Source organism: Calonectris borealis, chromosome 1 (genome assembly GCF_964195595.1).
Source record: "Calonectris borealis chromosome 1, bCalBor7.hap1.2, whole genome shotgun sequence".
In the NCBI taxonomy this organism is placed as follows: Eukaryota; Metazoa; Chordata; class Aves; order Procellariiformes; family Procellariidae; genus Calonectris; species Calonectris borealis.
In genome coordinates, this window is record NC_134312.1 from 87478321 (window position 1) to 87501866 (window position 23546).

Consider the following 23546-nt stretch of genomic DNA (forward strand, 5'->3'; position numbering starts at 1 on the left):
CAACTGCTGAGAGAGGGCTGTGTATCTGTTTTCCTACGCAGGGAGATGAAAACCAGTTAAATAACTACGTGATGACAGATAAGGAGGTATCGATGGGCAGAGGCCTAGACAACAAGAGGAAAGAATATACTAATTGTGGTGAGAGAAGCAGCAGCAGACAATACCGGTAGCCAAAGGGCTATCTAGTTCAGTTAAGGGAAGCAGGTGAGGCCAGGGAGGCAGATGCCTGTGTACTACAGGGAATCTCAGGTGATGCTGTGGAATCAGAGAAGTAATGGTGGGAGGAGACCTCCGGAGGTCTCTCATCCAGCCTCTGGCTCAATCAGGTCACCATGATTTTGTATGACCGAGTCTGGAAACCCTCCAAGGGTGGAGATGCTGTTACTTTTCTGGGTACCTGTTCCAGTGCTGCATTACTCTTCCCGTAAAAATTCATTCCTGAAGTTCAGTCTGAACCTGCCAAGCTTTATCTTGTTGCCATTGCCCCTTGTTATATCATCTGCTACGATTGGGAAGACTTTGGCTCCATTATCTTTGTAACTACCTTCCAGATATTGGTAGGAAAGAAATATAAGCAACTAATATGGGGTGTAAACTAGCTATCCTGCAAGTAACAGAAATATGGTAGAATAACAGTCATCCCTGGTATTAAAATATTCTGCTGTTCAGGACTGATAGAAAGGAGGATAAAAATAGGGCATTAGCATCACATGAATGATGTTATAGCTTGTTTAGATGAAACTCAGAAAGTTAAAAGAGGCTTTTCTCTGGTGCAGCTCAGAGTCAGCTGTGAACCACTCAAGTTCCTAACTGGGTATGTAGGGAGAGAGCTAATAGTGAAAGAGAGAAATCCCAGTAAGAACTATGCTGCCACGGGGAAACTAACTTCAGAGTTATGGAGCTGAGAATAATCTCTCATGATCATAAAGGGCCTCAGGCCGATAATTTCCAATATGACAGATGACAATTTCCTTCACAAAACCATCACTGAACCTACAAAAGATCCATTAGTTGTAAATAGCAATTAAGTCATAGAGCAGGTGGCCATCAAAAATAAATTTGGAGCGTGTGATCATAATTTCCTGACATATAAATTAAGCACGAAGCTAAATAAGACGAGGCCTGTACTATACATGCAAGTTTTGTTTCAAAAGAAATTAAAACCCAAGGAATTAAAGACGACTCTTTAATGTGGACTGTAGCAGTAGGGAAACTGGATGTGAAAGATGCCCAGAATTTCTGAGGGAGGTGCACAGTGGCTGTGGAACTTGCACCCCAAGTAAAGAAGCAAAAATCCCTCTGTGGCTACCTGGATGAACAGCCACAAGGTGAAGAGTAAGGACAGAAATTGGCAAAGAAACTCTTCTTCAAATGTTTGTAGATACAATGTAACGTCAATACGGAAAACAGATTTTTAAAAGAAGAGAAAGTTTTTCATGTAAGTAAATAACTGAACCAGGAAGGAGAAAATGGCTATGCAAAGAGGATGGGGTCAAAAATAAAAATAATTGTTAAAATTAAATACATATAAAATAAATATAAGTAATACATGCAAATAATAGTCTTCAACCAGGAAAATTATAGTGAAGAGTGGAGCAGAGGAAAGGAGCATAATGAATATGAGGGTATAGGAACTACCACATCTGATTTGAAAGCAAAGCAAACATTAGTGTGATGAAACTAAGAAAACAAGCTAAGACTTGGATTCTGCTGGATTTTTTTAAACCATATAATTTTTATTCTTAAGAAAGCAACAAGGAGTTACAGAGTTTTGCAAAATAACAAACACTGTTCAGATAAACTTCACCTTATCTGTGCTCACTCAGTTTTGGGAGTTGGAGGCCCAGCAAGTAATTTCTCCCTCCAACCTGGCCTTACGGTACGTGTCGGTAGGTGACCTCCCCTTTCACCCCTTAAGAATTATCACCTGCCCCCTGTTACTGTATAACACTGATGGGGAATTTCCAGCCCCTTCCTCAAGGAGAAGCATTTATCCAAAAAGTCTGTTGCTGGCAACAAATGATGAGCGTACAGGAACATCAAAATTTGTGACTCTCTGTGGCTTTACCATGGCCTCTCAGCTCATGTTTCAACAGTCCGCTGGCTGAATGCTCTAACCCAGAACAGAGATTGTGCCACAGAGTGAGGTCCACTGTATAAATTACAATTCAAAACAGAGTCTGCATTTCACTGAGTTCACCAGGCTCATCCAAATACCTTACTTTGTCAATAGAAACCAGACAAAATAAACTAAACTCTCTATTCCCCTTATGTCTCTGCTCTCCTAAACGTCACTCCTATTATCCTGGTGTCTGAACCGTTTCTTCCTAAAACATTTGCAGATGCCTCACCTCTTCCACATCCCACTTCCCTTCATTGGTGTGTCCTTTTACCGTTCTCTACTTGCCTCTCCCCATGACACCTACAATAAGGCAGGTCTCCTCTATCCAAACCCGTTACCTTTCCTGTTTCCCGTCTTTCTGCTCTCTTGTCCCGAGCCTTTTTGCCCTGCTCTGACTTCTCTGGTTTCCACGATGCCATCATTTCTGTTCCCGTTCTTCCAACGAGTGCAAAACACATCAGCCTGGAGTGTGGGGAGTATTGCTTTTGCCCTGCACAAAACATGGGCAGCACAAATGGGATCAAACACATGACGGTCTGGAGTGCGTGATCTGGACCGAGAGCAACCTCAGTTGCTGGACTTGGGTCCCCTTTTCCAGTTCAGACCCTGCCACAGCAAAAGACCTGTTTTGAAAGACACCAGATGCCCAGTTTCTTCTAATCAAATCCTGCAAGCTGAAATTTAGGAAGAGTTTTAACTTTCCATCGGTCAAGATATGAGCTTAAACTAGGAGCCTAAGGACTTGCTAAACCTAAATTGAAGCCTCTTGCCTTTTAACTAAGCCGGTGTTGTCCTCACCAAGATGAATAGAGCAGGCAAATTCGGTTCCTTGCAGCTCTTCAAAGCTTCTGCTGACTCTGCTAGCGAGCAGGACGATCAACATTGACCTAGCGTGGCATACATCCTCTGATTAATTAAACTGCATCTGACACCAGCCCACAGATCTCTGCTAGTGTTAAATGTGAGATAAAGTAAGAAGTGGCTGCCAGCTGGCATTTGCCAGGTGGGTACGCACCGGTATAAGGGTGATCTCCACTTCCCTGTACAGCTTTCCCTCTTGCAGGGTCGGGTTAACCAGACTAACCTGGAGATAACTCTGGATTTTCAGCTTCTACTGTATATGCTGAAGGTTACTTAACCAAATTTGCAGTTTACAGAAGTATACATATATATTGACAGGGGTGAATTTGTCTCTTTCTCTCTCTGTGAATTAACAGCCTGTGTCTCTCCAGCGTACCCTATAGCAGTACCAGCAGGAAAATAATCCAGTCTCCTAGACGTTGTATGTACACCCCGGCTGATCCCAAGAGGTAGAGGTTGCAACATTCCTATCTCCGACCCGCACCCTGAATGACCACATTTGCAGAGCTTGCATCCTCCCTGTAGTCTGATTCTGGCACCTCCCACACGGGGAAGAAGCAGGATCAGTGGTAATAAGGCTGGAACTGAAGTCATGCGATCTCCAGGAGCAGGGAGATAAAAGAACAAAATCCTCTGGCATCGACAGGAGGAGGCCAGAAATGTGATAGCACTGGTGCTGGCGACACTGGCACTAAAGGTAAAACGAGCCCAATTCATACCTAACATAGGCCACGATTTCAGGGCAGCTACACCAGTTTACAGCAGCTAAGTGACTGGTCAGGTGAGAGATGGTTCACAGGTTGAAACAACTGTTTCATGGTCACTTCTACCGGCCTTGAACACTGACTTACTCTGAGACCCTATCATTTAAGTTTTTTTTTTTTCCTCCGCAATTTCTCCATAATTTTAAGTGGCTCCATTTTCACGTACCCAGCATAGATACTGGCACCCAATTTTTGGTTGTGCATTTGCAGCTACTGTGGTCTACATCTACAGTTGGGCGCTCAGCATCTTTCAAAATCAGGTACCTGATATGCGAAGGACGAGGCCCTGATGTAGGGGCCAGTCTAGGAAGTCTGCCTGTATGTTCTCACCTCTGTCAACATCCCTGTGTAAAACAGAGTGATAATATTGGACGACCTATGTTATATGGGATGTTTTGAGGACAGGTGAGTTTTTGTAAGCAACTTTAAAGGACGGTCAGTTTGGTTTTGTGCAGTGGCTTAAGCCACAGGATGAAGGATCAGAGCACCCAGCTTTATCTGCTCCTGGCCCAGCTTAGGTTCCCCGTGTTCATCTGCTTCAGTTTCTTCTGCATAAAATGGGGATGCTACTTGTCATGTTTTCCACAGGATACCTGCGCAAACAAGTTTATTCTCATGTGTAAAGCATTATGAGACTTCCCAGTAAGGATCTCTAAGGACAGAAAAGAGAATAGCATTAAAAAAAAAAAAAATCTGTAACTGCTGCTACTCCAGCTCCTGGGACCAGTCCACTTCCCCACAACTCAAATGACATGCTCCTGAGGGTGTGTGTCTGGAGAAGAAAAACATCCTCATATGGTGATAAATCTCATAGGGACCACTTAAGCCACAAGCGTAGACAAGGACGAGCTGCACTCAGCATGGTTTCGGTCACCACGCAATTCACGCCTTTGATTACCAAGCGCTGAGCTCAGGTTCATCAGCAACCTTTACCGGTAGGAGAGGGCTCCTTCTTGCACAGCCTGCCTCACCCCAGATCTGCACCGAGACCAGGGATGGCAAGTGCAGCCTGTGTCCATCCACCTGGGTCGGTTTTCACCTGGCCAGCCCAGGCGAGGAGAGCAGTGGTCTAGGCCAGCAGACGTCCCAGTTCCTGGCGAGGTCCTCCTGCTCGAGATGGTGAGATGAAAGCCAGACCTCATGTCCTGAGCTCGCACTTCTGACTATGAGCTTAAAAAAGAAAGGAGCGTGAGTCGGCACTGCTGTGGCTGTGCAGCGGCCGTAAGCTGTCGAATCAGTTTACGGCTGTTTCGGAGGAATCCCACCCACCACCACAACTATGGCATTTCTAACTAGCACCTCTGAAATGGGTTGAAATAGTGTCGTAAGACAGTTGCTGTTGGTGACATGCCTGCTTCCTCTCATCTGTTGCCTCAAACAAGCACATTCTGGTTTTAAATTAGTGTATTTATTAAAAAATCAACTAAACCCTGCTCTGTAAAAAAAGAAAACATTCTTATACTCCGGCCCATTTAACTGAAGCAAACATTATCCATGCTGTTACTGAACAGGTAGCCGAATGCCTTTTCTTTTGCAGAAAAAAATAAAATCTTTCTTTGACAAATTGTTTACATTGCTTACAATTACGATTTGCAATTTACAATTGCAAAACTGAGTAGGTAAGGCATTCAAGAATGTCTTAAAATATTTTTCAATGGCTTTAATGGATTTTTAAGTAAAACAGAGAAAGTTGTTAACTGAAAAATATAAAAAGTCAATTGAACCCCCAAAACTTTTTGCTACTTGGTTATTTCTAACAAAGAGCAAGTTTGTTTGCTTTGGTTTGGTTTGAATGTTCCCATGAGCTCAGCTTTAGGCTTGTGCTCAAACGCTGTGCTAACTAGGCACGCTTGCCTGAATAGGGGCCCTAAACGATGGTCCCTGGCTGTGCGGTACATTCCTGAGTCCTAATTAATTCACTTGATTTTGGGGGCTCCTTTTCTTTTGCCCGTGTCTCAGAACAGGCTAGCAATCCCTAGGTCTGCCGGGCAGGAGGGGACTTGCCTGTGCTCCCAGAACTTGGCTTTCCAGCCAGAACTAAGGTGTTTCAGACCTAGTCGAGCTAAGTCCGTAAACTGCTCTTGCTTCTCTCAGGGACGTGGTAGAGGAGCAGCAGCCTACCTTCAAGGTTGCAAAGATGCTGTTTCAAAGAAGATCCTTATTGCTTTCTCCAGGATGCTGTATTAGGCAAGGAGCAGAAACGTAAACACAAAGCACGTGATATCAGTGAGCAGTGGATGAATTTTTAACAAATTAATGCAGGAAAAAAAAAAGATGCAGGATGTTCCAAACGCAGCTGGGGAGAAGCCAGTTTTGTACGTCCAAAGGAGAGTTGGAAGCAGCGATCTTTACACCCAAATTCCCAAATCTTCTTTTCGAGGGCCCTGAAAGGAGCGTGGCAGAGGGGAAGCAGGTTGTTCAGACTCTGCGCTTGAAAGTAGAAACCAAAGTCTTTTGAGTCTGCTCTCGAGATTCACACATGCCTGTCAGCAGCACGGGGTCCGTCTTGTGCTCCACTTGGTAGAAGGGGCAGTTCTTCAGGTGCTCCGACATGCACGCGACGTCGTTGCGCTGCCATTTGTTAACTCTGGAGAACAGGCTGCTGAACTGCCAGATCTAGTACAGGGAAGGGAGAGAAATTGGGGAAAGAAGACAGGAAAGTGAGTAAAAATAGAAGAGGATTTTAAAAATTTATATATGCTTATAGTGCATGTGCATCACTCGTACTGGACAGGCTAGCGAACATCTGATTGTGCAGGCCTGGCATAACAAGTAGAAATGGGGTCTGTATTGTTACGTACCTCGTACGTGGCGGTTTTGCTGCTTTAGTCACCACCTGCCACTTTTAACAGGAAAGTACCCTTCTACAGTTTTTGTGCCAATCCAGGGCGGGGCATGAGGAAATCCAGAACACCTGACCACCGCACCTCTACAGAAAACGCCGTCGCATGTACGGTGTGATCCAAGATGTTTACAGCTGCATCCAAGATGTTTATAAAGCAGAGTGACTACAGCACGCTTGTGTGATACCTATCTCAAAGTAACCTGACTTCATAAAGACCTTCCAAAGCATCTATCAGCAACTTCAAAGTAATGAACATTGCAACACTGTTGTTATTCACCCTACCTGAGAACAAGCCTGGGAAATCTAAGGTTAAAGTCATTCCTAGAGGAGATACAAGCTTGTAAAAAATAGAAATGTGCAGTTAAAATTTTGCGATTCTGTCTGCAGTAATACCATGTATCATTTAGTGACACGCTAGCATCTAGTGATAAGACTGTGATTAAGTCACTTTAATATTTGCTGTATACCATTAAATCAAATGAATTTTTAAAGTCATAGTAGATTTCTTCTCCCTAAGAAGGATTCTTCCTGTAGAAGAAGGACAGTATGTGGGTGTGCTACACTTAAGATCACCTGAGCCTGTCCTAGTCCTAAGAAATCATAGCCATTATACATAGTAGTCAAGAAATTCAGATTAATTACAAACAGAATGTTTTGAGGCAGCGTCTGTGCATTGGAAACAAGATTACTGCGTGGTCAGGAAGAGAGCTAACATGAGAGGGGTTAGACAGTCCTTAAATTCAAGGATGCTGGTTTGAAATTGCGCTACAGTAACTGAAGTTAATTGCTATTTGATTGCTCAGCCGGAATTTCTTCCTTTTACTGAAGGAAGCCACATCCTCCAGTAAATGATTTCAGTGGCTAATTCCTGTTTTGGATTGGGCTAATTCAACTTGCAGCCACCAAACTTTGTTACACAGATTTTGAATTCACCATGCTTCGATTTTCTTCTCTTAATAAAGAGGACTTTCTCTTAAGAAAGAGTCATGAACTGCTAAGCTTCCCTTTGATAAGAATCAATAGGTGGAGATCTTCAGGGACCTGCTTGACAGCCAGATCCTTAGATCATTTCTGGGAGTCTTCCTTGGATCTATATTACTTGTTCCTAGATCTCTGCCTTGTCTGCTTGGTGATGCTGGAGTCTCTCATGTTCTTCTTTCAACCAGTTTTATGTTAGAGCATCTGCAAGGCTATCAGCTAGAAAAAACCTTGTAACAACTATTGTTCGGCTACGACTTAAACTGAGCTGTGTTTACGTATTTCGTTGAGACTACCCAAACAGCCAACAAGGGACATAATTTGCCAGCACAAAGAGTGGGAGACCAGCTTTGCAGAAGGTGGCTTCCTATCCCCATGCTGCTCCCTCAGGTGCCCACAACCCAACGAGTCAGATGCTCATGGCAATCCTGTGAACTACTAATCATGAAAGCCCTTGGGAGCTGATGTGAACGCCTGAGCTCCTTTCACAGCCACGACTCCTTGTTCTTTACCCTTTTGGCATTCTGAACCATGTTTTAGTTTTGACATACCCTGGATCAGCTTGTAAAGAACAAAAAAAAAGTACGAACCTCAAGTTCTTCAAAACCCCATGTGTAATCTTTAAATATCAGGAATTCTCAGTTCCCAGTGCCTAAAAATGGTGCACATGCAAACAGGTTACCCAAGACACATTGTGCTGCAAATTCACAGCTTCATGAACCTTCCCCATATCTGCATGCTTACATGCAGCACCTCTTGCTATGCTTGTGTTTTATCTGGAAAGAACCCATCGCTGTCTTTTTCCCAGCGTCACAGTCACTTGCCTTTTTGCGAGCTTTCCACGAAGTACCACCATGGGAATATCGTTTTTTCTCCCAGACCAGCAGGACCATTCCCCTCTCTTGAAGAAGAGTGGCACAGATGTCCCTCATCAGCACTGACACTTGCGATAGCTGAGATAAACTGAAGCTGTCCAGGAACCCAGCAATGTACTTGAGCACTTCCACTGGGAGGCTGCTCAGCGAGTCCTTATTTCTCCCTCGATTAGCCACTGTGGAATTGCACTCCGCTGATTCAGCAAGGACGGTGTCCACCTCTGGCTTAATAGCAAATGTCTTGAGAGGCTTGCTGTATATAACCTTGGCCTTAAGTCCATCAGGGCGGAAGTGATTTTGAACAAAAGTACATCCCAAATAGGCCAGTGGGCAGCGATGCTGGAACCATCCGTCCAGACATGACTGGATATCAGCGTGCACATTCTTGAAGTGGGACGGGAACTCATCCCTCCTGAAGAAATGACTGCAAGTGAATGTGAAAGCTGAGCTGCTTTTGTTGTGTCTTCTGGTTACACATTCAGTGTAGAGCTCCACGTGGAGTTCTGGTGGGCCTTTTTCATCCAGAATATCTGCTAGAACAGCACGGGAGGAGAAGGGCTCCAGAGAAAAGTTGTATGTCTGTGTTGCAAAATCCACAAAGAGTCCATCAATACCCCTTGCTTCGGAGATCTCATGGCCTTTCAGCTCTTTTTCCAGTGCACACAGCAGCGTGGCTTTAACTATATTTGCCTTAGGTAGTTCTTCTAGGTTTATTCCCAATTCTGAGGTATCCACTGACTTGTCTGAAGTTGGTACCTTGTGGCCCAGTGCATCTCCTAGTCGTGCTCTTTTGCCACAGTAACTGACTGGCACTTTGAAGGTGTAAACAGTCTTCACCTCTTGAGCTTCCAAGTTCCCATAGACAAAGTCTTTTTCTCTGGGCGTGCAAGCAGCCATTTGGCCAAAGCGGATGAGCATTCCCCCATGATGTACCAGATACATGTTGTAATCACCTACACCAACTTCCTTCTTCAGCCTTTCCAGGACCCCTTCTTGCCAGGGAGCCAGTCCTGTCATTTCTGTATTTGGTGTTACTTGTGCAGCCTTTTGGTCTTTTGCCTCTTCTGCACCGTCAGGTATTTCCTTTGCCTTCTCTGTGGAGCTGGCAGCATGAGGGGCTGATGCTGTTTTCTTGGAAGCCTCCCCCATCTTTTGTCCTGCACTGGCTGCTGAGCCCGTTACCTTACAAGCCAGGAGCTCTTTGCTGAAAATGGTCTCCCAGGTGTTGTAACTCCCCAGATCCATTCCCTCTTTGTCCTTTGCCAAATCTTCACGCTCACGTTGGCTGAGCTCGGACAACTGGTTGTTACCCTCTTGGGAACCACAGGCTACCCCTCCCACAGCGCCTTCTTCCCCACCCGTGGCTTCATCCGTTAGCTCTTCCACTTCATCCTTTTTCCTCCACTCTGGAAACAAGTCGGCTATTTTCAAAGTCCTGAAAAGTATCTTCTGGTCTCTGAGCGCCAAGGCTGTGTCCAGACACTCTTCGTTCAAGGTCTCCTTCATAATGTTCTTGTGGAGGGTTGTGTCTGAATCCACGTTTGGCCAGCGATTCCACTCCATCGAGCAGCAGACAACGCTGGCTGGACAGACCTGGAGGTGCTTCGCCAGCTTAAAGCGGGCCATGGAAAAAGGGCAGCCATAGGCTGAGTTGAGGCAGGAGACCTGCTCTAAGGGACAGAGCAATTGGTGTTCCTCCGCCTTGCACATGTGGAAGGTGGCCCCGCAGTGAAAGCGGCAGCTGATCACCATGCAGGAGATGGAGGGCTCAGTTGGTGCGCGGCAGTGCCGGTTGAAACATCTCTCACAGTGCCTGTGCTGCCCAGCGGGAGCTTTCTGAGGCCGGTGCTGTGTGTAGCAAAAACAAGAAGACAAGAGTTATTGCCTGAAGGAGCAAGAATGGCCACAGGCCGTCCGTGCCCGTGCCTGGTTTCCATGCCGTTAGGTGCTCACATGCACCTCTAGCGGGAATAAGGCTGTGGGCAAATGACTGCCAGCTCCATACGGTCACGTATCAGTACTGATACCCACGGCAGAGCGTGGCATAATAGCAGCATGGATATAGACAAGGTCCTTACCCATTAGCCCAGCAGAGGCAGCCAGGATTTGGGAATGAGCTGTTTTCTGTCCCAATATTTACACTGGGTCTATCTATACCAAGCTGCTGAAATCAACACTGCCAGAGGCGCAGTGGGGGAGCTTCCCACTTCCTCAATGCTGTTTCAGTAGGAAAGATGACGTTTCTTTCTCCTCACTAGAAAAATTAGCTGGCCATTTGGCCTACGTGTCTTGTCATCCCCCCATAAAGACATGAATGTTGTGCAAATGAACCTCCCTTTGCTCTACATCAGCAGGGCTGAGAGTGAGGATTATCATCATGATCCCAGTTCCCAGCCTGGGTAAAGGCTAATTTGCCCGACCTTCTTTGATTTACCCTTACACTCCTAGCTCACGCCTGCATGTCGTGGGACAGAGACTGCAGGGGACTTTCCTTCAGGCAGGTTTACTTGCTACATCTACTTTCAGGTGTCAAAACCTGGAATAAGATGATGCCTTGGTCTGTGTTTTGGAGAGAAGCTCCAGAGTGCAGTGGAGGCTTGTTGCAAGGTTATAGTCACCCAGTTAAATTCATTTTCTTTCCCTTTTTTTTAAAAACTGCCTTTCACCTTTCTTCCCCTTGCTGTCACCAGTGAATGCTGAGTAGATAGGAAGGAGGAGAAGAGGGCAGGTATGGTTTATCTCATCCTCAGCTCAGCACCACGGTGTGCAATCAGGGCAGAAGGGGAGCAACAAAGGACTAACCTCAACAGAGCTTTTCCCTTCCTGTGATGGAGCAGGGGAGAGGTCAGCTCTAAGCACATCTTTTACAAGGTGCCTTTTTGAGAAAGAATCCATTTTTGTTCCTTTGGGATCTATTTTAGAGCATGATCCTACACAAACTGGTCACCATTGCTCCACTTTTTCAGTTCATCCTACGTACTTCTGCCAAGTCAGTGTCAAACAGTACCCGGAACTGAATAGGTGATCCTGAGTTGATCATATTTTAGATTCAGTTTATAAAGGTGTTAGTGACATCACAAGGGGCCAGAAAATAGGGAAAAAGGTCCCAGGCAGCAAGTAATAAACAATACCAGTCTCTGTTTCATAAATTCAGCTGCCACCAGGCAGCTCCATGAATTTAACGTTTTGCAACCAACAGATTGGATTAAAAGAACAAGTTGAGGATGCCAAAACAAATGTTTCCAAAATTTCAACCAGCTTCATTATATAAACAGGCTAAATGTTTTCTTAAGGAAGACTGCATTTCAGTTCTCACATTTCCATATTAACGCAGTTTCAAAATATATATAAAAATTTTTCCTCTCTTCCCCTTATAAACCTTTGATATAAAAAGGACATAAAATTTTTCTGAGGTCCAACAACAAAAAGCAGAAGTACAAGAACATGATGTATGAAGATCCTTACATAAAAAGTTATCACTACCAGATTACTAGCTTTGTGTCAGAACGAACCACTGATATGCTTTACTTTCATTATTGTGTTTTTGTTCTTTCCAAGTAAGTCAATTAAATCAGTTTAATTAGTAAAATTAATGCACTTATGAGGCCTGCTTCCAAAAGTTCTCAGTTGCCCTTGCTCATAATATCTCTACCCTTGCAATAATTCCTGGCAATAGCCGTTTCTTCTCCCTACACACAGGAAAACAGAAGCACAGAGTCCAACAGCAAGTAAATGGAGATGGTGATCAGCATGAGGCATGCCTTCTGTTGTAAAAAATCTAAGAACACAAGAAATGACATTCTGGGTCAGACCAGTGGTCCACCCAGCCGAGGAGTCTTCTTCAACAATGTCCATAAGAGATGCTGTTTAGGGGTAGCCTGCGGGACCTCCTGTGGTCCTTTCCCCTCATACACACTTGTTGGATTAGAGAACTAGAGGCTGCTCAGTCACTGCTTGGAGCTACTTCCCTGCATACCTTCAACTGGTATCAGTAACTTGGCCCAAAGAAGAGCTGCTGCAAGTAGAAAAGTCCAGACTTCTGACTTTCTGCTCCTTGCTGTAGAGGCTGCATTCCGGCTTGGTTCAGTCTACCATGAATTTTTGCGGAAGGGAGAAAGCTAATGATAAGGAGGAACTGTAGTTCTGTTTCCAAACAGGACCCAGGGTGCTTTTTTTCTTTTGTGAAAATGAGAAAAAGATTTTTGACAAGTCTTCCCACCACACTTTCTATGCAGGAAGAACTACCATAGGCCCAGCAGACTCTCATTTGGCTCTTGGGAAAAATACACATTACCAGTAAAATAATTTAGATTTTGGGTTTTTTTCTAAGGTTAAAGAAAATACAGTAGTGTCATTTACCTAGATGTGAGAGCTTTTGCAACGCCAGGCTTAAATGCCCTACCCGTGAGGAGAGCTGTGCTGCAGAGGAAGTAGGCTCAGGCTCCAGGGGAAGAGACGCTACGTGGAGCTGCTTCCCCTGTCTTTCCTGAAGGCCCTGTTTTAACTTCTCCTCTTTCACATCTAGGCAATGGAACTCATGAACAACGCAGGGAAAGGAAAGATGTCTGGGAAAGGCAATGCATGTGCGTTCCTGCAGCCACCGAAGACCACACACTCGTGTTTGAATTTGATGTGCCTTAATTGCTGAACACATCTTTCTTCCATCCATTGTAACTTCCAACACTGACCAACCCCTGTTTACATCTCTTAGTGAATCCCATTCCTCCTCAGTCCTGCAGAGTAAAGGAACAAGTCCTCTGTGGTGCCTTTACCTAGGGACAAATTTACACTCTGAAGTATAAGGCTCAAGTACCTTCACCTTTGTTTGCATGGAAAGAGCTCGAGACAGCAATGCAGAAAAATAATATTTTGTGACAGTCCGTCATAACATTCCCTGCCTTGTCTTGGGAAGCACTGGCTTCTGCACAGAGGTGACACCAGGGTACTGGCCAGGGTGGCCCCAGCCACATCCAGCCCTTAAATACATGTGGTTTAGGGTGGCATCTGTCCTGCTTTAGGCTGTTTAGTTACGTCTACTTTTATGCGGCTCAGAGAAGCAGGAGATACAGATGGATTTATTTCACATTGGCAGCATCCTTGCTGCTCTCATTCTTGTAGCATTTTACTGCAAATATAATCCCTAAAAATAGTCCCAGCTATGACTTGCATAAGGTCAGAGGAAGGCTGGGTACATTACACCACAATGAAAACATGAATGTGTGAACAATACTTTCCACTGCAAAACCAACTCTTGGACAGAAATAATTGATAAATAAAAATACATCTGAGGCACAGGTCTTACGGTTCTCCAACAACACAGCAAGGGCTGATTGCAAAGTTTCTGGAGAGGAGCCTGCTTTCACACTGTTGTATGCTGAAACAAACCCCATCTGAATCACATGTAGACAAAGAAAACACATGCTTTCTTTATCAAAAGTGACCACATCAGAGCATTCAGATCCAGAATAAGTCTTCAGCATTATTCAGATCTGCCGTTTTTAGTTGAGTTTACCTCATCTCTGACTTGTATATGCTGTTCTGTCAGACAAATGATTTCTATACCTCTCTTCTCATTGTCAAACCTGTGAAGCTGAAGGACAGGAAGAAGCGATAGAAAACTTTTCTGATATTTATCAGGGTTTGAATGCTTCTTCTATTCTGACTGCTAGTAATCCGGAACTCCGTATTTTAACTGATGATCTAGTTAGCTCTGTGGTTCAGTTGATGGTATTATTGCCAGGACACAGACTACAACTTTCAAAACCCTGAGAAGAAAGTTTACAAATTCTTGCCTCAGTAAGTTTGATACATAACATGCAGAGGCAGGTGACACACAGAATCGTCGGTTGATGAAACATTTCTCTAAACCTGTATACTTCTTGTTTCCCTGTAACTTGCAAAATTTCTGAAGAGCTGGATTAGAAAAAAAATCAAAACAGAAATGCTCACTTGAGCTCACTTGAGCCATGTGTTCAAGCTACTGTGGAAAGAAAGGATGCAAATTACAGTCCGCAGTCTGTCCACTTTGGTAAATCTTTATTTTTAGACCATCATGACAGCAAATCAAGTAAGGTTTAAAAATATACAGCTCCTATTTTAACTGCAGATATGTCTGTGTCTGGAGCAGATCTGTTCATAACTTGCAGTTTATAAACCAATTACAATTTATTTTCAGTAAATATATATTTAATTCAGTTGCAGTCAATGAGCCAAAACAATACAACTGTTTTCTTATTTGGTATTTGCTATATGTGACTGATTGTATGACATATACTTCATACCTGAGCTCTTCTCACAGAATCAAGGGATGCCTCCCATTTTAAAGAACCATCAAAAAGGGCCACGAGAAACCCCAGATAATTACCTTAAAGAGTGCCTCTGAGATGAGATTGCAAACGAACATAAAAAAATCTTTCTAAGATTTACAATGTGGTAAGGAGCTCTTAAAAAAATCTCAGGAAAGTTTGCATCCAAATGCTGGAGCCAAGAATGTTAAAGTTTATATATAACGTTACAATGGAAAAATATTTTCAAGGAATGTGAATACTTTTGGTGAAGTGTATAGGGCAGGTAGGAGATATTCTCTATTTCTTTGAATCCTTGTTATCCAATATGTGGTGTTTATCTTGTTTTTATCGTAATACTTAAATCCTGAGGTGAATACAGAATTATTCATTTCCTTACTGGGTTTTTCAATATATTTACTATCTTAGTACCTGAGGGGGTTCCCAACCAATAATGAATTTATCTTTGCAGTACTAGAGGTGCACCTGAGGTTAAAAGATACTATTACTTCTATTTGGCAGATGTAGAATTGAAGTTTAGAAAGATGAAAAGAAATAGAATTAAATATAATATTTTACATAAATAAATAAATAAATAAATATGTACACACCAAGCATGGATATGCTCAGGTTTTGATGTTTCGCTTGCAGTTGCATGCCTCCCGCACAAAAACCCTGGCAAAGCCACATGTGGAATCACATTTTCTAGGAGAGCATCTAAGTGTCATTAAACTAGAGATTTTCTTCTTTTCATGCAGTGTTCTTTCTCAGTCCCCACGTACTTAACAACCTCAGCAAGAAATCAGGCTTGGATCTCCTTTTGCTACACAGATATATTTATTTCTTGAGGCTGAGGAAGAAAACACTATGCCATTGGAAACCGTACCGTACTGCATTTGTACATGATTCTCGGGAGCCTAATTTTTCTAAAGTCCTGTCTTTCGATACAAAAAAAGCAAACCCAAGAATGCCACCACCTGGAATCATGGTGACCCCTAAGCGAGTCAACCCCCACATCTCAACACCCACAGCAGGGACAGCTACAGCTTGAGCGACTGCCTTGGCATTAGGCGTAGCAGGTCACTGTCCTTCGTGGCACACCTGCTCTGCAACTGCCATTCAGACTGATCTTGCATATACGTGTTGCCAGCCGAGCTTTAAATGAGTCAGGCAGGGAATATGGTATAGCCCAGGGTAGGTGGAAAGGGAGAATAAAAGCTATAGGTGAAATCTTCATCAATAACACTAATAAATTTCTAGCAAGCATGTACAAGACATAGTTTCTTTGAGGCTTAGACCTCGAACAAGTCCACATGGGCTTTATAGGGGCACTTTAATTCCAGCACAATCCTTCTGGTGAACCTCAAATCCCCAGTATAAGACATGCAGAAAAGGTTTTCCGTGAGGTAACTGACCTGTTAGATAAGCCCAAAGATGGAAGGATGAGGCTGTGACAATCAGGATCCCTATATTTTCTAGCTGGGGATCAGCTGGTTGAGCCTGTGGTGTTTCATGGCAATGAAACCCCTGGTTCAGAGTTACTGAACAGGTTGGAATTGCTTTATACTGAAAAAAAAATGCTTTAAAAGGACAGGGACGGAGTAGGTCTCCACAGTATAGTGCATCAGTCAGGCACGTTTGTTGCTTTTCTTTCAGAGCACATGTGCTGCTCAGGTTCCCACAGCAGCACATCAGCTTCTCTTCAGCTCCCTAAACCTGGCATGCAGGACTGTGGAGCTCCAGAGAAGCTGTCGCACCATCAGGCCTCCCCCTCACCTGGTAAATCTGTGCTGCATGCATGCAGTAAAGAGGCACCGAAACTTGCTAGTGCAATTTCTGTCCAGTGAAATGCACTGGTGCCGTTATGGGAGGAGTAGGGGAGAGTTCAGAGCAGTGAGGCATGGGTACCACAGGGCACTGCTGGTAGAAACCCCACACCGCATTCCCCCCTGTGAGACCTACATCAGCGATGTATTTCTTGCTCCTCCATAGCTGGTGCAACATAGCCATAGCTCACCTGAGACAAACCCACCCCAAAATTCCAGGTGCTGAAGTGGTCCCCTGGGCTGGCGGTACGGTGCAGGGCAGCCCAGCAGCAGGGTCTTGTGCTGGGCATGTTGGGGAGTCGTGTGGGAGACAGGCAGGACAGGGAGAAGGGGGAAGCTGTGGCATGGAGCTGCTCTGCTGCTTCTCGTTCATGTGAGGCGTCCCTGTGCTGTCCTTGGTAGAGACATAGTCAGGCAAACTCCCACTTTGCATCGATAACTGGGAAATGGGTTTGGTTTTGGTTTGAGTTCAGTAAGTGCTTTAAAATAACAGGTTCCAATTTAGTTGCAGTTTGAGGGAAAAAAACAACTGTGGTTTTTTTCTTTGGGATCAGGTTCTATTTTATGCTCTGGTAACAATCTCATTAACATACTTTTCTGAAAACTTCTTGAGATAATCAAGTGAATGGTTTTAAGCAAAACAAAAGAAACCCAGCCCAAGGCCCGCATAGAGAATTTCAGATCTATTGGTCAAGGTCTAAGTCATAAAAACAAAAGAGAAAAGATTCCTGAATAAAAATTGCTAAGCAGCCACAACTCTAAATGGTACAGTAGTACCTCTAACACTTGTGATTCTTACTTCATCATCTTATTATTCAGTCTGGCTTACAAACTACAGTTTGCAGTCTGAATCTACAAAAATCACTGGATTTTAAGTCTTAGCATTTTTGTCAGAAGATTGCTCTTGTCTCTCCTCTGACCTTTACTGTATCTCCTTGTCTTACTTCTCTTAGAGTTTCTTGAAAATTACAGAAATTGAATTTTTGATTTATCATCTGTCCTGCTACTGAAGCTCCCATCTTAGAATCAGCATCTTAGTTTTTTAAAACCCCAGATACATTGCTGCAAACTATGGCTAATCCACTGAGTATATTATGGAGGGTTTTTTTTTTAGAGTAGCATGTCACAGAAGCGTTCACAGTTACCAGCTGCCTCTGTTTTAGGGTGTAATTTAAGACATCTTGTGTCTGATTATTCTACTTCATCTTAATTACTAAGGCTGTTTAGAAGACGTCTTGATTTTCATTGCTCGATACAGTAACCATTGCATTGCATAAGGTTTGACCAATAAAGACTCCAACTCTATTTACAAAGCCTTACCTTAATCATAGGGTCCCTGCTTGTGCACCAAACACTTGCTCGCCTGGTTGTGCTCAGCTGGGTGGAAGGGAGGCGGGTAAGGGAGAACTGCAAGCAAAGCAAGAGGAGAGAATGGGAGGACACGGAGCAAGCCCAGGCAGAAACATCAAGTAGTTTGGGGATGTTAAAAATAAAACCCGTGCATGTGACTGTGTAGCTCAGCTTACAGAGCAGTCTCTTCCACTGTATTTGTTAACACTGTCACTTCTGGAGTGATACTTCACAGGGAAGATGTGAGAGGCAGAACCAGTAATACTCCGTGTTCCCTGCATGAGAGGAAAAGATCAAGAGCCCTGTATCAGCTCCCTGCCGCTCTCTGATGGAGGTTTGCCCTTTATGACTTAAGTCCCCTTGGAGCCCACACCAGTTTGTGGTTTCTGCGGTTGGAATTGTCGCTGTGCCCCATCGTCACCAATTCTAGCAGCTGGTGCAGACAGCGATGGCGGGTTTCCGATCTGTCTGGGCAGGGAGGGGCAGAAAGAGAGCGGGAATGGCCCAGAGCTGAGCAGCTGGGCAGATCTGCCTGCCCGCTTCCCAAGGACCCCCAGGAGACTCCCCAGCTCCGGCCCCTCCACTGCACAGTGAAAAGGTCCCACCAGCCACCAGGAGGAAGCCTGGTTACACTGGGAGCCCTTCCTCAGCCAAACCTGAGGAAGCAAAGGAGCAAAGGAGAGCAGTCACGTTTTACTGTCAGCGTGGACCCATTAAAGCATTTCATGGTGAGTTTCATGAGTTTCACGGTGAGCATTGATACTCATGGTGAGTACAGACATACGGGTACTACTACATGTCAGTGAGGTTCAGGGGTGCAGATGGGGCAGGCGCTGCTTCTCCCTGGTGGGTGCTCACCCCATCTGGCTGCAAAGACACCTCTTGTGACCCTGCTGCCGTACGCGACCACTTTTCACCTCCTCAGAAACACAGAACAACATCTTTTGGCTGTGGTGGTGGCAGCTCTGAGATCCTAAGTCACAATGAACTTGTTGCTTTGCCTTATCTTTCTTTTTCTTTATCTGCGAGTCCCCAGTGACCCTCATCGTTTGAAACAGTGCAACTGTGTTTTCATTTTTAGGGCTGAACAAAATGTCAGTAGGGGACAACCAAGGCTTGCTGCTGCCAGTCGTAATTTAGTAGTGCTAAATATGGTTAGTAGTCTGGCTCCGTGGCCTTTTTTAGAAAGGGCTGTATTATCGTGATACCATTTTCTGTCATCCCATTGCCCTGGGGAAAATAGGGGCCAGTGGTAATATGCCTAAACCCGAATTTCACCCAATCACAACATGACCGCTGATCTGTTTACCCTGTCCACTTCCACCCCTCACCCCCCCAGTTCAGGGTCATTCTTCAGCCTTCAATGTTGTCGTCGTCTTTTTAGACTGTGTTTAAAAACATGCTGCTTGCGTGCCTCACTTTTATATGAAGTAAAAAACTCTCTTCAAAATTCTGTAAACTCCCTCCAGCTGAATTAGCCCAGATTACTAAAATACTTAGGGCTTCAGAAGTAGCTGTTGTCAGAAATGAAGCTACCTTCTGTCTTAATTTTACCAGCACCTGATATCAGCCTGGTTTTAGATCTCCGTGTTTCCAGACAGTCTGAAGTCTGGTGGTGCTTTTTACTGCTTCCATGCGTTGCTCGGTGATTACGCCGACCCAAACAGCCAGGCCTGGGCCTGCCTCACTCTGTTCGGTGCTCTGCCTTGCAGCCTCACGTGCCACAGGCCCCCAAATTTTGCAAATCCTTGCCTGCAGTGATGGCTGTACTCCAAAAAGGCATCATCTGCGGTGGCCTCTTAGGGCAGGGTATCACAAGACACAAGACACGCAGAATGAACATGGTTCACCATGCCTGAAAATGTGTACGTGGTGGAGAGAAGGGAGCAGAAGAGCCAAGGCGATGGGAAACAGGAATTCATCCTTGTACCTGCACCACACCATTGTACTAGCTCAGCTACACCTGAAACCAGACTCTCAGCAAAAACAGGAGAACTTGCAGATCTCTGCTGCCGCCTTTACCTGTGCTAATTTGATTCAAGGTATCTCAGGAATGCCAGCCAATACTGTAACCAGACCTCCTGCTGCAGTACAGATGTGCTTACTGGTAGGGTGTGAGAAGCATGAAATCTCTGAAAGAAAAGTGTAACTGTTATTTATTTTTTGAGGTAAATGCTTTGGGAGAAAGCTGTTGCCTGTCTGCTTTAATCTCTCTTATCTCAATTCTATAGGTAGAAATGCCATGCTATATAGAAGCCCTATGAAATATACCTATGTATATGATATGTATATCATATATGTATACATATGATACGTATACAAATATACATATCTATCGATATGGGAAAATTAGGCCAGATCTGATAGCCTGAGAGGCTGCCGCAGCTCCATGCCCCCAGGTCCAAGCAGTAGCCAGGCTGAGCTTGTATTCCCAGTAGGCACATGCACAAATACCCATATACACCACTTAAACATATATACATGGACGGCCACACAGATTACACAGCCAGCCACACAGAGCACTCACATGAACACAGCGGCAGCGTCCTCATCCCAACCCCCTCTCTGGCTGAGCAGGATGGAGGTGCGCTAGTGAGCGTATGTGTGTATATATATACACACGTGTATACACAGTGTGGCTCCCTCCAGCGGCTGGGCTCAGACAGTCTGCCCAGTAGCTGCCTCTCGATCCCAGTCTCTCCAGTCTCCCTGGTTCTCCAGTAGTCAACTTCCCTGTGGTGCTCTCACCCCCAGGGACCCCCAGGCTCCCAGCCTCTTCAGCAGCTGGACAGCACAGCTGGACGGGACTCCCCCATTCCCCCCGGCAACCGTCTCATCCCTTGCAGCCCCCTCCTGGCCCCCAGGCCCCCTCGCCAGCTGGTCCAGCTGCACCCTCACTGCCGCTCACACACTCACCTGCGCCCACGGGCACACGGGCCCCGAGTCTCAGCCAAGCCGCTGGCACCCAGACTCCCCCTGTGCCCCCTGCGTGTGGTAACGAGAGTCCCTCGCCCAGGGCAAAGTGCGAAAGAGTTTAATGAGAAGACGGGACAGGCCGCGCTGACCAGGCGCAGGGCATGGCCAGACAAACCATCACAAACCACTTACATGCGACCGGCCCTTTTTATTACCGTACCCCTCTGTTCTCCCACACTTGATGCCCCACAAATCACCTAGATCCCTCCCTTTCCCGCCTTTGGTTCCTCCCCTAACGAGCCCTGTGGAATCCCAAACGCTCTTCCCCTGCATCCCACTGTGTGTCCCACACCCCTGTACGCAGCAACCCCCCAGCCCTAAAGGTGCTCTGGGGCTGAGGCTCCCCTGGGACAGCCCTGGGAGGGGCCCGGACAGGGTGTCCCTTCCTCCGAGTCCTTAATTTGGGTTCCTGCTTGCCATTGTGCCCCTGTGCTCCTCTGGGCCTTTGGTGGGCTGGTGGCTCCTGGGATGGGCCTGGGAGCAGCCAGGCAGGGTGCTGTTTGGGCTCCCCCTCCTGCTGTCGTCTCCCTGTGCTCCTTTGCGGGTGTGCGGATGAGCTTTTGTCACAGCACCCAATGTACGTATCTATCTCAACATACACCACGGCTGACTAGCAGCTGTTGTGGCTTTTCGTGCTAACTATACGACCAGCGACCACCGCTGCATCTATTACTGCCACGCTGCTGCGTTCTGTCTTACTATCGCACGATCGCCCGTGAAACCGCGAAATGGCTCCGCTTTTCACCCGTACCCCTCGGGGTGCGCAGGGGACAGCAGTGCTCTGCTGGCAGCGACCTGGTTTGTGGTGACACCGAGGCCACCGCTGGGTGACCTGCATGGCAGGAAGCATTAATTAAAGTGGAAGTATCAGCCCGTTAGGTTATCCCGGTCGGCAAAAGCCCCTGGGGGGGGTCCCTGTCCCTTTTACAGCTGCCTGTCACGAAGCTCCCTTGCGGCATTGCTGACAGGCCGCAGGTTACGGCCCGCCGCCGCCGGCGGCCTAACACCGCCCTGCCATTCGCGGCTGCTGCGCCATCGCCGTCACGCTCCGCCGGGCAGCGCCCGGCCGCCATCGCCTCCTGCTCCGCGCCTGCCACACTGCCGGCCGCCGCCACCACCGCCCCTCGGGTGGGGAGGCGGCGCCTCCTCCCCTCCCCCGCCCCAGACCCTTCCGGCTGCGGCGGCGGCGCCGCCCGCCGCACTACAGCTCCCGGCATGCCCCGCGGCGCACTGCGGCGGGAGCGGCGCGCCCTGTCTGCGGCTGCGCGGGGCGCGCGCTGCATGCCGGGAGCCGTAGTCTTCCCTGGGGCCGCGGCCCGCCCTTGTCGTCGTCCTGAGGAGGGCGCCGCTGCTGCGCGCGGGGCGGCCGCCGCCGGCGGCCCGGGCTCGCCCCGCCTGGCCCACGGGGCCGCCGGAAGGGCTCTCCCTCCCAGAGGGCGTTGCGGTGAGGCCGGAAGCTACGCAGAGCGCTGGGCGCCTGCGCACTGCCGTCGCCAGCCAGCGCTGGGCAGGCAGGTAGGGAGGGAGCGGCGCTCGCGCGCCTCGGGCCCGAGAGGAGACAGCGCGGGGCCGGGCCGGGCCGGGCCGCGCCGGCAGCAGGTACGGGGGGGGAGAGTGCCGCCGTCCGCGCCGCCGGGCGGGGCCGGTCTCGGGCGGCGGAGGCGGCGGGGGATAACGGCAGCCGGGCGGTGAGCGGGGCCGGGCGCGGGAGGAGGGACGAGTCCCCGCGGGGGGTCGGCGGGGGGCGCCTCGGCCCAGGCTGCGGGAGGCCCGGGCTAGGGGTGCCGCCGGCTGCGGGAGCCCCCGGCCTGCGCGCGTGCAACAGGCGGGGGCCGCGCGGGCGGGGCGGGGCGGGGCCGGCCGGCGCGGCGGGAGCCGCGCGCGTGGGCCGGGGCCGGTCGCCTCCCGCCGGCCCCGCGCCGCCCGCCCGGGGAGAGCTGTCGGGCTGCGCCCGGCGGCGGGAGGAGAAGGGGCTCCCGGGAAGCGGGAGGGCGGTGGGCCGGGCCCGTCCTGCCCCGAGAGCCCCTGCGTGGCTGGTGGGGCGGCGGGGCTTGTGCCGGTGGCGGGCTGCGCTCCGCGGAAGCGCCGCGCTCTGGCTTTTAGAAGTCGGCGGGGTGGCTGCGGGGAGTTGGACGAGTCCCTGCCGCAAGGACGGGCTTCCCCGGTGCTACTGCGTGCCGGCGGGACCGGCCGTGTTGTGTGCTCTGGCGGGACGGGGTGCGAGGAGAGGCAGTGCCGGATCTCGAGTGGGAGGGGAAGGGAAACTTTCTTCCAAGCTTGTCCGCTTTTTTTTCCCCCCAGTGATCTTAGTTGGTCTTACAAAAGCTATACCTTCTCCCTGCAAACGTCACCTCACAGCCTCACGTTATCCCAGCTACAACATTCTCTCTTTGACTACCTAGACGTGATGAAGGGTTTGCGCTTTCGCTGTAGCCGTGGTGGCCGTTTCCATTTGTCATGTCTCCAGAGACCTTAAAACCAGCAGAAACTCGTCCCATTCATAATCTTTAAATTTGTATTGCTCGTACAAGAATACTTGTAACGATGATTTTAAGCTTTGCCTCTTGAGGGCGTTTTATGAAAACTGAAACTCTAGGCGGAAAAGATAGGTCATGAGCTGTGAAAATACTGGGCTGCTGTTTCTGCAGAATTCCCAAATGGTGCT

General features: G+C 47.4%; 2 protein-coding genes across 3 annotated transcripts in view; one reads left to right on the forward strand and one right to left on the reverse strand.

The window, feature by feature from the left end:
- Positions 1-1713: 1713 nt before the first annotated feature.
- FBXO40 (F-box protein 40) lies at positions 1714-20578 on the reverse strand. Of its 2 annotated transcripts, XR_012676145.1 has the most exons (6): positions 20433-20578; positions 19928-20037; positions 17876-17962; positions 8395-10293; positions 5869-6363; positions 1714-4917 (listed from the first exon to the last, which is right to left on the reverse strand). XR_012676145.1 is itself a non-coding variant. In XM_075165463.1 (4 exons), the coding sequence occupies exons 1-4, from the start codon at positions 18184-18186 to the stop codon at positions 6166-6168; spliced, it is 2289 nt and encodes a 762-aa protein (XP_075021564.1). In that variant the 5' UTR covers positions 18187-18399; the 3' UTR covers positions 5472-6165. The 2 variants fall into 2 exon arrangements, 1 of the variants encoding a protein (XP_075021564.1); XM_075165463.1 differs by lacking the exons at positions 1714-4917; positions 19928-20037; positions 20433-20578 and adding an exon at positions 18082-18399 and having other exon boundaries at positions 5472-6363.
- Positions 20579-22360: 1782 nt separating this feature from the next.
- The window catches only part of KPNA1 (karyopherin subunit alpha 1), a 61135-nt gene continuing 59949 nt past the window's right edge, over positions 22361-23546 (forward strand). The window contains exon 1 of the mRNA XM_075165588.1: positions 22361-22480. The gene's annotated coding sequence lies outside the window, so the exon portion shown is untranslated. The remainder of the gene's footprint in view (positions 22481-23546) is intronic.

Coding starts and splice junctions, on each gene's coding strand:
- FBXO40 (XM_075165463.1), bottom strand. CDS start 18,186: ATGCAGGGAACACGGAGTATTACTGGTTCTGCCTCTCACATCTTCCCT. Junction 17,963..18,081: donor ACAGTGGAAGAGACTGCTCT/GTAAGCTGAGCT, acceptor CTTTGCTTGCAG/TTCTCCCTTACCCGCCTCCC. Junction 6,364..8,394: donor CGTGGAAAGCTCGCAAAAAG/GCAAGTGACTGT, acceptor TCCCTGTACTAG/ATCTGGCAGTTCAGCAGCCT.